The sequence below is a fragment of the Kryptolebias marmoratus genome, unplaced genomic scaffold (assembly GCF_001649575.2).
Source record: "Kryptolebias marmoratus isolate JLee-2015 unplaced genomic scaffold, ASM164957v2 Scaffold41, whole genome shotgun sequence".
Lineage (NCBI taxonomy): Eukaryota > Metazoa > Chordata > Actinopteri > Cyprinodontiformes > Rivulidae > Kryptolebias > Kryptolebias marmoratus.
Genome location: NW_023665775.1, coordinates 55,462 through 67,085, shown reverse-complemented (window position 1 = coordinate 67,085; position 11,624 = coordinate 55,462). Strand labels below are relative to the sequence as shown.

Below are 11,624 nucleotides of genomic sequence, written 5' to 3'. Positions count from 1 at the left end.
AGGCCTCATTGGGTGTATGGCACATTTCCCAAACTGTGTCGACACTGTGTTGAAACTGTGTTGCTGTATCACTCAATGGCGACATCTGCTGGATTTAAAAAGTAATTGCAGGCAACTTCAATAAAGACTGGAAACAGACTGAACAAGGTTCATTCACACATTCTTATTTAGAAACATCAGCTGTGTTAACATCTTTGGGCCAAGGCGACTGCGCCGCTTACAAACCATTTCTCCTGCTTTTGAGATCACCCTCTCACAGGGCACTGATGATGCCGGCGTACAAAAAATGTCATTGCAAGTTTGTATTCTTCAGAAAGAAATTGGAATAACCCGACAGAAGAATGATTAATAATGGAAACGAGAATGGAATAATAATGATAAGATCAAACTGATCCCACACGGGAGAAAACTTCCTCTTCCTTGGTTGATCCATAGTTTTCGATGACAAGCCAAAAACCAACGCAAAGCAAACAACACAAACTATCTCCATCCAACAAAACCCACAAACGTGTCGATACATTTTCTGTTTATAAATACAATTTGGCGCGTTCACAACCAAACAACACAGGAACTGTATTGGTCACGTGGTTTTCATTAAAGAGATACGCGCACCGACACGGGGCTTTGCCTTGTTTTCCTCGGCACATGCGCCGAGGTTTCAGTGTCGTCAGACCCATCACTACCTGTTGGACAGAGCCGAGGACACACCTGGTGCCTGTTAGACAGGACCAAAGACACACCTTGTGCCTGTTGGACAGGACTGAGGACACACCTGTTACCTGTTGGACAGGACTGACGACACACCTGGTGCCTGCTGGACAGGACAGAGGACACACTTTGTGCCTGTTAGACAGGACCGTGGACACACCTGGTGCCTATTGGACAGAACCAAGGACACACCGAGTGCCTGTTGAACCGGACCGAGGACACACCTTTTACCTGTCCAACAGGACAGAGGGCAGACCAGGTGCCTGTTGGACAGGACAGAGGACAGACCTGGTGCCTATTGGACAGGACCGAGGACACACCTGGTGCCTGTTGGACAGGACCAAAGACACAACTAGTGCTTGTTGGACAGGACCAAAGACACACCTGGTGCCTGTTGGACAGGACCAAAGACACACCTGGTGCCTGTTAAACAGGAGCGAGGACACACCTGGTACCTGTTGGACTGGACCAAGGACACACCTTTTACCTGTCGAACAGGACAGAGGACACACCTTTTACCTGTCGAACAGGACAGAGGACACACCTGGTACCCGTTGGGCAGAACTAAGGACACACTACAGAACAATAATCAATAAGCATAATTGATCATTCTTCAGATCAAACACTTCCTGTTTACTCCCACCTGTGGGACAGGTAGCTCTAGATAGATCACTTCCTGGTGGCGGGACAGCGCGCGTTCACAGGTGAGAGAGCCGCGTGCGCTGTCAACTAGCTGACCTTTCACCTCATAATCAATAAGACACATGATTAATAACTAACAGATCAGCTGCCGGGAGGTCAACGGTCGCGCCTGTGACGTCACTGAGCCGCCGTTAGCCTGCTAGCTGTCTGTTAGCTTCCGGGCTAACGTCGTGCGCCGTCGGTGTTTTTCTTACCTTGAGCGTGACGTCACACAGCTTCCCCTGACGTCGGATCTCCTCCATGACGACATAGCCTCGTGCGGGCAGGTCGTGCACAGAGAAGTGAACCAAATCCTCGAGCTCTTCACAAAAACCGTCTCCCATCGTCAGCCGGAACTCCGCCTTTCACAATAAAATACTTCCGTTTCAGCACTGCCTTTCAAAATTAAAGCATCTTATCTCTGAACCTGATTATTGTCTGATCGCTCTGTGGTTATAAAGCTTCTTATAGAGATTTAAACATCTTTAACGTAAATTCTGCTTATTTTTTTCCGAGTGTTTCAGTCACTTCCTGTTTTAATAATCCTGAAGTTAAAGTTGAGTTTTTGGTCAATTTAAAACCAGAATGTTAAATTTGACAAAATTCTTTCTATTTATGTCCTTATTTTTTATCAACAGTTTGTGATTTGACACCGACCAATTTATGAATAAAAGAAAAAGGTTTACCAGAATTAAAATAACCTGAAGCTGGGAGGACGCTCCAGCTGTTTGAACCCTCTGAAAACGCCTGTCTGTAGATGATTGGAGGCAGAAAACCCAATCAGAAGCTCCAGGTCTGACCCACTCGCTCTCTGGACACCACATGGAAGCTCAGTGAGCTGTCAATCAAAACCCAAGGATGCTTGCTCAATATTTCCAAGAAACAACAGAAATGTGGAAATGTTTCCATGGAAGCTGAATTGATGAAATTGGAACGTCTCTGTGGAAACCATGCAGTTTATGAGGGTATGTTTCCATGGAAACTGGACCAATCAGCTGCAGATGAATGAAGATGTGAAAACATCTCCTTGAACGAGATCCTTGTAAACTTTGGTAATAAAATCATCCATTTTTTTACCCACTTTTCCATGAAGGATTGCGGACAGCTGGTGCCTAATTCCAGCAGTCAATGTGCAAGAGGTGGGGGACAGCTGGACATGTCTCCAGTCCATCACAAGGACACATAGAGACAAACAAGACAGACAACCATTCACCCTCTCACTCACACCTTGGGACAATTTAGTTACCAACACTTCAGTGGGAGGAAAACGGAGCACCCTGATAAAACAACATGTCAACTGCACACAGAAAAGCTGGGAGGAGAACCTGTGACCTTCTTACTGTGAGGCAAGAGGTCCAACCGCTGCTCTGCCATGCCGCTTAATAAAAACAAGTTTAATCAAATATTGACCTTAATAAAAGGTTTTATGGTTAGAGTTACCCAGCTCTGTTTGAGTGGTTTTCATTTAATTATTAATATGTTTTTATTCTAAAACTTGTATTTTTTCTTTTATTTTGAAAGTGTTCCATCCTTAGCCACTCAGCCAATCAAACTGCAGCTTCACAGAAATAAAAACATCAAAAAAAAGTTTTATTCACATGTTTGATGTTTGACTTGAACAAACTAAAGAGCACCTGAACGCAGCACGGCCGCAGTTTGGTTCTGTTGACTGAAAACTGGAGGGAACGTTGGCTGATCAGGAACCCGTGATGCATTCAGGAACATCAGTCTGTTTGTGGAAACATGTTTAGCTGCTGAACTCACATCTGGACCACATCTGGACCCAATGGTTCCATCCTGCTCAACATTTCACAGACCCTGGGACCGGGTCCTGGAAGGCTGGTCTCTGTTCTGGTGGGTCACAGATCCAAAACACTCAGAACTGATCCACACCAGGAACTGTTTGGGTCAGGTTCCGGTTCTGTTTGGGCCTGCTGGGTCTGGTTTAAGGTCTGTTTGGATCCGGTTCCTGTCTGGTCAAAGACTTGATAATGATGTCAGTTGAACAGGAAGTCATGTGACCTGTGGATAATCGACCTGAAGAAGAAAAGTCATCTGTCTCTCCAGACTCAGACACCGATAAAAACCCAGAGCCCCACACTCCTATGCCGACAGGTCGCTGGTGTCGAAGCGCTCCTGGTCGTAGACCTCGGCCACCACCTTCCGTCCTCCGAACCAGCGATTGTTGAGCGCCTGAATGGCCCGGTCCATCTCGGCCGCCTCTGAGAACTCCACAAAAATCTTGACAATGATGTCGGCATCCTCCTCCTCGCCCTGACGCTCCTGGTAGATGATGACCCGCTTAACCCGGCCGAACTTTCCACACTCCTCCGTCACCTCGCCCTCTAGGTCATCGTCGAGGTCGTCGGGTCCGACCATGTTCCTCAGAACCATGACAGTAGACTGTGGGCGGGCAAACCAGGGCCAAAGGTCAGAACCAAAGTTTACGTCTGTCAATTTTAACGCCTCAAAGTTCAATTTAAACTTTATTTCTGCAAAACATTTAAAAACACAAAACAATTTAAAAAATGACGTTACTTCAAAATATGTAAGACATTCTGATGTTCGCCGCGAGGTGTATTGCATCATTTCCTGTTTGCTCAGACTCCTCACACCTTACCCCAGGGCAGAGCCACACTTCGGCCCGGTCCCAGTACTCGCACTTGCACCCTCGCTCCGCCTTCGTCCCGCCCTTGCTCCGCCCTCATCCCGCCCTCGCTCCGCCTTTGTCCTGCCCTTGCTTCACCCTCATTCCGCCCTTGCTCCGCCCTCGTGTCCTTCAAATGCGTGTTCATGCTGAAGGGTTTGAGTGCATAGTGTGTCCCAATTCTCTGGAGTGCTCTTTAGCCCCGCCCCCTTTCTGTACTACATCTGCCCTTCGGCTAAGCCCGCATCCAGGCGGACTTCGACTGAGTGGGGTCGAGTGCGAGTATTGGGACGGGGCCTTCCTCTGCTCTCCTCCTGGGCGGAGTCAAACAGTGCGCCTTCTTCCTGGGCGGAGTCAGACTCACCTCCTGCTTTCGGAGCAGTTTCCTCATCACCATGTGGCGCGCGCTGCTGCCGCTGATGCTCATGTGCTCCTGCTCACTCAGCGGCTCCATGGCTCCGTCCTGCTGCACCTCCTGCTGCTGCTCTGCCTCCTCCTCCTTTTTCTTCTGCTCGACTCCAAGCAAAGTTGTTGCTGATGGGGGCGTGGCCAGAACCGGGGTCACCAACCCCACTTGAGGCAGGACGGGTCGAATTGGTGCCACACCTGAAACTGACAGGCAGCAGAAAGTTCCCTCAGAAACAGGAAGCTGTAACATAAGCCCCGCCTTCCAAGGGGAGGGTCTAGAGCAAAAGAGAGGAGGGGCTTAGAGGTCACTCTCACAGGGGCAAAGGTCAGGAGGTTGTGTTTGAATGGGTGGGAGGAAGGGATGAAGCTTAGGCCACGCCTGGTCTTACCTGTGATAACACCTGGGGCCTGGGCGGCCATGACAGCCTGAGGAAGCCCAAGCTGCTGGGAAAGGAGAGCTGGAGCAGCCAGTGCTCCGAGCACCGACGCTCCAACTGCTTCCTGGATGAACCACAAACACACACCGTTAAGAGAATGTAATACTACACCAAATATACAGAGTAGAAATACACAAAACACTCCAACAGTACCACAGCAAATACACACACTTAGTACTGAGAAAATAAGACGCCAGCAAATACCACAGGATGTACGTGGAGGCGAAGCTTCAAATGTTACCTGAGCAGTGATCTTTGCGCTGGCGGCGGCAGCAGCTACAGCAGCAGCGGCGGGGAGTCCAGGGGTTGTCGGCGTGAGGAGGGGCATGGGCGGAGTCACAGCTTTCCCGACACGCAGGTACTGACCCCCCAGGTCAAACAGGTTCATGGATGCCACGGCATCCTGAGACGATTGAGCCTTGTCGTACTCTGGAGACAGGAAGATAAAACCACCATGGACTCAGGTAGAAGTAGTCCACCTGAGGACAGCTGAGACGTTACATGAAGACACTGGCTGAGCTCACCGATGAAGCCATAACCTTTGTGACGTCCAGTGGTTGGCTCGCGGGACAACATGCACGACTTGATCTTTCCGAATGCCTCAAAGACACTCTTGATGTCCTCGTCAGAAAGATCCGGGTGCACCGAGGCCACATAGATCCTGTTGAAGGCACGTGCTTCCTCTGCCAGCTGGTCAATGATTGGCTGAGCCTGGCCAATGTTACTAGGCCTGCCGACCTGCAAGGCGACGCACAGGGAGAAATGTTTAAACTGCACGTGTTCTGTTCCCTGACCATCCCCATCAAACTGGACTCACCTTAATGTTCCGTCCCCCCAGGACAACAGAGTTCATCTGTTCTAGAGCCAGCTGAGCCGCTTCGGGGACTTCGTACTCCACAAAGGCGAAACCCTGCAGAGACAAACTGAAAGTTCTGACCAGCAGAACAAAGACTTGAACTCCTTTAAGTCAGGTTAACAGAAGAGGATTGTTCCGTTTGTTCAATCGAATGTGACCTTGTGCTTCATGGTGATGGAGTCCCAGGACATGTCGATGCTTTTGATTGGTCCAAAGGGGATGAAAGCCTGTCTGATGGTGTCCTCTCCTAGCTCGTAGTAGATGGAGCCGACATAAACTCGGCACATGATGGCCAGAGCTCTCTGCCGCTGAGCTGCGACCTGAGAGCACAGAAACAAGAAATGTGAGGCGTTTTAAGGCATCAGAAGGCTGTCTCATGTTGGTTCGCAGGTTTCATCATGTGACCACGTGACTGAGAGCCGACTTCATGACTTCTCCTGGAGGATGGAAAGGCTTCAAGTCACCTGTGAGACACCTGCAGAAGAACTAAGAGGTCACAGATTCACCTGTTCCAAACTCGGGTTTAGTTTTTTCCTTTCCTGCTTAGATCTGGACCAGGTGGACATAGGAAGTCTGTGCATGACCTCTGACCTGAAGTGACTGACAGATCAATCACCTTCAGCAGGGAGGAGGAAGAGACTCACCGACTGCAGAGGAGACAGAGCATCTCCTAAACCCATCGTCAGAGGCGCCATCTGGGACACAAAGACAAACTGATGAAATCCACACAGAGCTTGATGAGGCAAACATGGCCGACCGGTCACATGATCCCGACCGCAGGTACCTGAAGGCTGGGAAACGGCTGCTGCTGCATCAGAGTCTGTTTGACCAACACGCTCTTGATGCTCTGCTCCATGGCGTACTTCTTAGCCTAGAGACAGGAGAGGACATCAGAGTCACTTTACTGTGGACACCAAGACATGTCTCACAGACAAGTCTCAGAGACACTTCTTTGAGCTAACAGAGCTAACACGTCCTGGATCTGTCCTGAACCCGTGTGGACCTGGACCTGTCCTGAATCCGTGCAAACCCGTCCTGAACCCGTTTGGACCTGGACCTGTCCTGAACCCGTGCAAACCCGTCCTGAACCCGATCAGACGGCGGTCTCTCTGAATCTAAAGTGTGGGACCTTCTGCAGCGCCTCCTGCTGGTTGGGGGTGAGCGGCGGCAGGCCCAGCTTGGTGGTGATGGGAGCTGTGCTGGTGGTGCTGCTCTGTCCGTTCTCCATGATGGGAGCCGGTCCTCCCTGTGGACAAATCAAACGCACCCTCTGAGCATCATATTTATTCCTTCTGGGCAGCTGACTATCACCAACCTGCCTGATCGATAAACTGATAAACTGACTGACCGATCAAACAGTTTGATGATGAAGCTGATCAGTCTGATCGATCCTCTGCCTGTTAGCATTAGCATTAGCTCACAGAAGCCTCCGGATCAGAAGCTCCTCCCACTCAGCTCATCGATCTGATTGGTCGGCTGCTATCGATCAGTCTGATCGATTAATCGCTTCTGTTTGTTGTTTGAAACCTGCTTTGTTTTTGGACACTCAGGCCTGTTAGCATTAGCATTAGCTCCGGTTCGTACCGCAGAAACAGCCGCCGCCATGCAGCTCCGCCTCCCCGGCTGTCCGGTCCTCCTCCCCGGCTGTCCGGTCCTCCTCCCCGGCTGTCCGGTCCTCCGAGCAGCGCTCTGTCCGAACCAAGCTTTCCACTTGTCGGATGTTTTTCAGGTATGAGCACCTGTTTGCAGCCGGGAACACATCAACGCTCCGACTGAGGTCACTTCCTGTTTAAAACGGCTTTCACAATAAGAGAGTCCCTTCACAATAAACCAATAATAATGAAAAACATGATGCAGAAAAAAAAGAAAATGTTGAGAAAAGACTGAAATAAACTAGTTTTATTAAACATAAAGTACAAAACGCAACGTCCCTCAACCACAGTGTTCTGTTTCATTTTTTATTTCTCTTAACTCTAATAAATATAGACATTTTTAAAATATTTTATTTTCAAAAGTTACCCTAACCCTAAAATAATTATTTAAAAGGACATTTTCTTTACTACCTCTCTAAATGTTCTTTATTTACCCCCACACTAAAATACATATAAAATAAATATTTAATAACAAAAAATTTAAATCTAGAATCTTTTTTATCTTTACTATTTTTTAAATATTTACTGTAACCCTAAAATTAATAATAATAAAAATCAAATAAACAAATAAAAAGCAGTTTTATTGACTTTATTAAGCAGCTGAATCATGAAGCAGAACAAACATTATCAATAATAACTGATCAATCAACCTGGTGGATCGATAACCGATCAGGCAGCGTTGACATCACGGTTACCACGGCGACGATCAGGAAACTAAGCTCTGATCAATAAATACGAGTTCTAATTACATCCTGCTTGTTTCGTAGCTACAGGTTCTCAAGAGAACCAGAAACCAGACAAGGACAAGTCCGAAACTGGAACCTTAAAGTTCTACACACACAAAAGGTTCTGCAGGTGGAAGCAGGTTCTTTAACGGATCAGAACCGGTTCTTGTTCAGGACTGCAGGACAGCAGATTAAGAACTTTGTGAAAGCCTGTAAAAACAGAACATTTACAAACCTCATCTGGGTTCTGGAAAGACTCAGAACCCAGCAGGAACAGAAGAACCTAGAAAAACATTAGGTGGAGAGCATTGCTTCAGAACATCTGGATCTCTGAAGAAAGTTCTGCTGAAGAACGAGAGAATTCAAAGCCAAACATGTTCACCCAGTGGTGGTGTTGGGGGTTCTGAAGGGTTCTGTTTGGGTTCTTGGCATTATGCAGAGGACTTTTCAGTCTTTGTGGGTTTTGACAAGGTTCTTCAGGTCATGTGGAGAAGAACTTGTTGTGGTGTTCTGAGATGAATCTGGAACCCGTCTGTAACATTCAACACAGAACTCTGGTACCACTAAAGATAGAACCGAGTTGGAACTTGGATGGTTCTAAAATATTTAAGAGAAGTTCAGACTTGTTCTGGAGGCATTAAATAACAGGTTCTATAATATCTGAACTGGTTCTGTGAAAAGCTGCAGACAGAGTTCTCAGGGAGATCATCATGGAAACAGAATCCAACAGAACCTTGAAACTTTTGTGTCTAGTGTAGAACAGAAAAGGATCCAGACGCAGAACATTGCAGTTATTTCTAGTTCCGTGTTTGTGGTGCTGTAGAACCCAGAACCTCAGGAGATAGTCCTAGAAGGGCATTCCTCCGGAGATCTGGCGGGCCACCTGTTCCTCTGGACTCTCCTCCCTGTTCCTCCGGTCCTGGTTCCAGTCCTTCAGACCCTCTGGTAGCGTGGTGTCCTCATCCTCGCCACCGGTTCCCTCCACAAACTCCTCATACGTGGACTTCTCAGTAAACGGCCGTTTGCCCAGAAGTTCCACCATGTCGTTCTTATCCAGAACCTCCTTCTCCAGGAGCCTCTGGGCCACCTGAACCACCACAGAACCAGAGAGAACAGTGTCAGAACTCTGCACCAAACATCAGCACGTTTTGGTTAGAGGAATCTGACCTGGTTCTACTTTTAGAGAAACTACAAATTTCAGTAGAACCAAATCCCTAAACGGACTAAGAACATGTCTGAGAACTGCTGGGACAGCCTAGACCAGAAGTTCTCAGTCCAGGTCCTCGGGACCCACAATCCTGCAGGTTTTCCTGATCCACCAGACCCACAGCGTCCATCCTGAAAGTTGGTGTGTGGACAAAACTTGAGAAGTATATTCAGACGTATCAAACCGTGTGCACCTGTCGACCTGAGACTCCTTCCCTGACACGCCTCTTTTCTGTAACTCTATAAATACTTCCTGTGGTTAGGGTTAGGGTTGTCTCTGCGGGATCCGACATTCTGTCTAGATGCAGGAAAATTAGGAACTTCGTGTGAGGTTCCTAAAGAAGGTGGTGGAGCATAAAAACGTTTGTCTCCATGTCCTCCGGCGGGTCGCAGCAGCAGGAACAACAAGGTGAAACAGATGTGAAGGACAGCTGTCCAACACTGGTCTCATCCAGGAATGTTAGACAGTCTGGAAAAGTCTGCGTGGCGTCTGCACATTCTCACAGCGGCTCAGAAGTTTGGACACAAACCTTCAGGAGACGTTCGTTGGAACATCAGGCCCCAGGTCGAAAGAAACAGGTCAGTAATGAGCTCCTACAGAACTTCCTGACCTGCTGAGGAGGAACCAGAACCACGGAAACCTGGTGTGGTGGAACAGGAACATCTAAAACCTGCAGGACAATGGGTTCTGAGGGCTAGAACTGGTGTCCAGATCCGAGCAGAGATCTGAAGACCTGAGTTCGGAGATCCAGACAGACTCCAGTTCCAAAGGTTCTATCTACAAGAACCCATCTCAGGTTACAGTAAACTTTTTCAGAGGAAATTTAGTACTGAAAGCTGATAAAGAACCCGGGGTTCTGAGTTATCTGGAAGTTCTACAGTCTACAGCTCAGAAACCACCAAAGACCTAACAACTTCTTGTTCAAGGACAACAAAGTTAGAACCGTTCATGACCAGAATTCTTCTTCTTTTTTACAACAAAATGTGTAAGAACCAAACCTGAGAGTTCGGACTCGTCTGGTTCTTCAGGTTTTACTGTAGTTCTTTAATCTGTAAATGGAGCAGAACTACCTTCTCCACCTCGGCCTTCTTGTCATTCAGCAGCTGTTGGGTTCTCTGGTACGCTTCACCGATCAGCGATCGGACCTCGGTGTCAATCAGGCGGGCCGTGGCCTCGCTGTACGGTTTCTCCAGAACCATCTCCCCCTGCCGGGGCAGGTCAAAGGACACCTGCCCCACCTTCGGGTTCATCCCAAACTGAACGATCTGCAGGAGAACAGAGAACTGCAGGTCATACGCAGCAGAGTGACTCACCTGAGGATGAACCTGAACGAACCTGAGCGTAGGCGCTCTGCGTGACCTTCCGCAGGTCGTCCTGAGCTCCGGTGGTGATCCGTCCGAAGAAGATCTCCTCAGAGACCCGGCCCCCCAGAGTCATGCACATGCGGTCCATCAGCTGGTCTTTGGTGTACAGGTACTGCTCTTTGGGCAGGTACTGAGCGTAACCCAAGCCCTTCCCTCGAGGAATGATGGACACCTGCACAGGCGAGGACAGGTCTGATGAAGACTAGAACCACTGGGCAGGAACTAAAGACAAACCAGAAAGCAGACCTTCAGCAGCGGGTCGGCGTGTTCTAAGAACCACCCGGCCACAGCGTGGCCCGCCTCGTGATACGCCACCGTCTTCTTCTCCTCCGGCTGCAGGACCTGAGTCTTCTTCTCCAGACCTCCAAACCACAGAAGAGACGTCAGTTACTGACTCTGAGGGGTCTGCAGACCCCCGAGATGCAGGAGGACATCTGCTGTCTGTCAGTCAGAGTACTGATTAATGCTGAACCAATTATTAGTTAGAATTCTTTGAGTCTTTGACTCTTTTACTTCTTGTTAAATCTCGTCCACCAGGTCCTCATTCTCAGTTTCTGTCTGACTCGTTATGGAATACAGACAAAGTCAGAATACTGGGATTTCAATATTTATGTGATGCTTAAATCTTTAATAATTTAATAGAGTCAGTTGGTTTTTACCCAAAATGTCCACAAACCTCCTCATCTGGTCCTGACGTAATGACTCATTAATCAGCCTCAGTCCAACTTTAACGACCGCCTGAAGACAGCCACTGAGAGGACATGTTTATCAGAGAACACTGGAACCAAGGACAGCTGCTGGTGGACATGACACCTTTAAATAAATACTAATGGACTTTTATTTTGAAGTTGAAGCTTTAAACTGTGTAAGCTTGGAGCTGTCAGACAGTGGACATGTGTCCTGTCAGACAGTGGACATGTGTCCTCACTGGTCCTGTCA

The 11,624-nt window shown here is 48.3% G+C and overlaps 2 protein-coding genes and 1 long non-coding RNA gene across 4 annotated transcripts in view; all 3 read right to left on the bottom strand.

Moving 5' to 3' along the window:
* Positions 1-144: 144 nt before the first annotated feature.
* LOC119616822 lies at positions 145-1,758 on the bottom strand. The gene is made up of 2 exons (XR_005232873.1): positions 1,605-1,758; positions 145-1,195 (listed from the first exon to the last, which is right to left on the bottom strand). It is a non-coding gene; the product is annotated as an uncharacterized LOC119616822 (long non-coding RNA).
* A 1,200-nt stretch (positions 1,759-2,958) lies between these two features.
* On the bottom strand, positions 2,959-7,531 carry puf60a (poly-U binding splicing factor a). Of its 2 annotated transcripts, none has more exons than XM_017404631.3 (11): positions 7,322-7,531; positions 6,867-6,983; positions 6,522-6,608; positions 6,382-6,432; positions 5,896-6,057; positions 5,699-5,791; positions 5,406-5,619; positions 5,123-5,310; positions 4,834-4,945; positions 4,401-4,648; positions 2,959-3,792 (listed from the first exon to the last, which is right to left on the bottom strand). In XM_017404631.3, the coding sequence occupies exons 1-11, from the start codon at positions 7,340-7,342 to the stop codon at positions 3,493-3,495; spliced, it is 1,593 nt and encodes a 530-aa protein (XP_017260120.1). In that variant the 5' UTR covers positions 7,343-7,531; the 3' UTR covers positions 2,959-3,492. The 2 variants fall into 2 exon arrangements, with proteins under 2 accessions (XP_017260120.1, XP_017260122.1); XM_017404633.3 differs by having other exon boundaries at positions 4,401-4,642.
* A 418-nt stretch (positions 7,532-7,949) lies between these two features.
* Positions 7,950-11,624, bottom strand: part of LOC108228988 (AFG3-like protein 2) — a 7,124-nt gene continuing 3,449 nt past the window's right edge. The window contains exons 5-8 of the mRNA XM_037974416.1: positions 10,932-11,047; positions 10,657-10,857; positions 10,392-10,586; positions 7,950-9,201 (exon numbers count right to left, since the gene is read on the bottom strand). Coding sequence (XP_037830344.1) covers positions 8,962-9,201; positions 10,392-10,586; positions 10,657-10,857; positions 10,932-11,047 — 752 coding nt within the window. The 3' untranslated portion in view covers positions 7,950-8,961. The remainder of the gene's footprint in view (positions 9,202-10,391; positions 10,587-10,656; positions 10,858-10,931; positions 11,048-11,624) is intronic.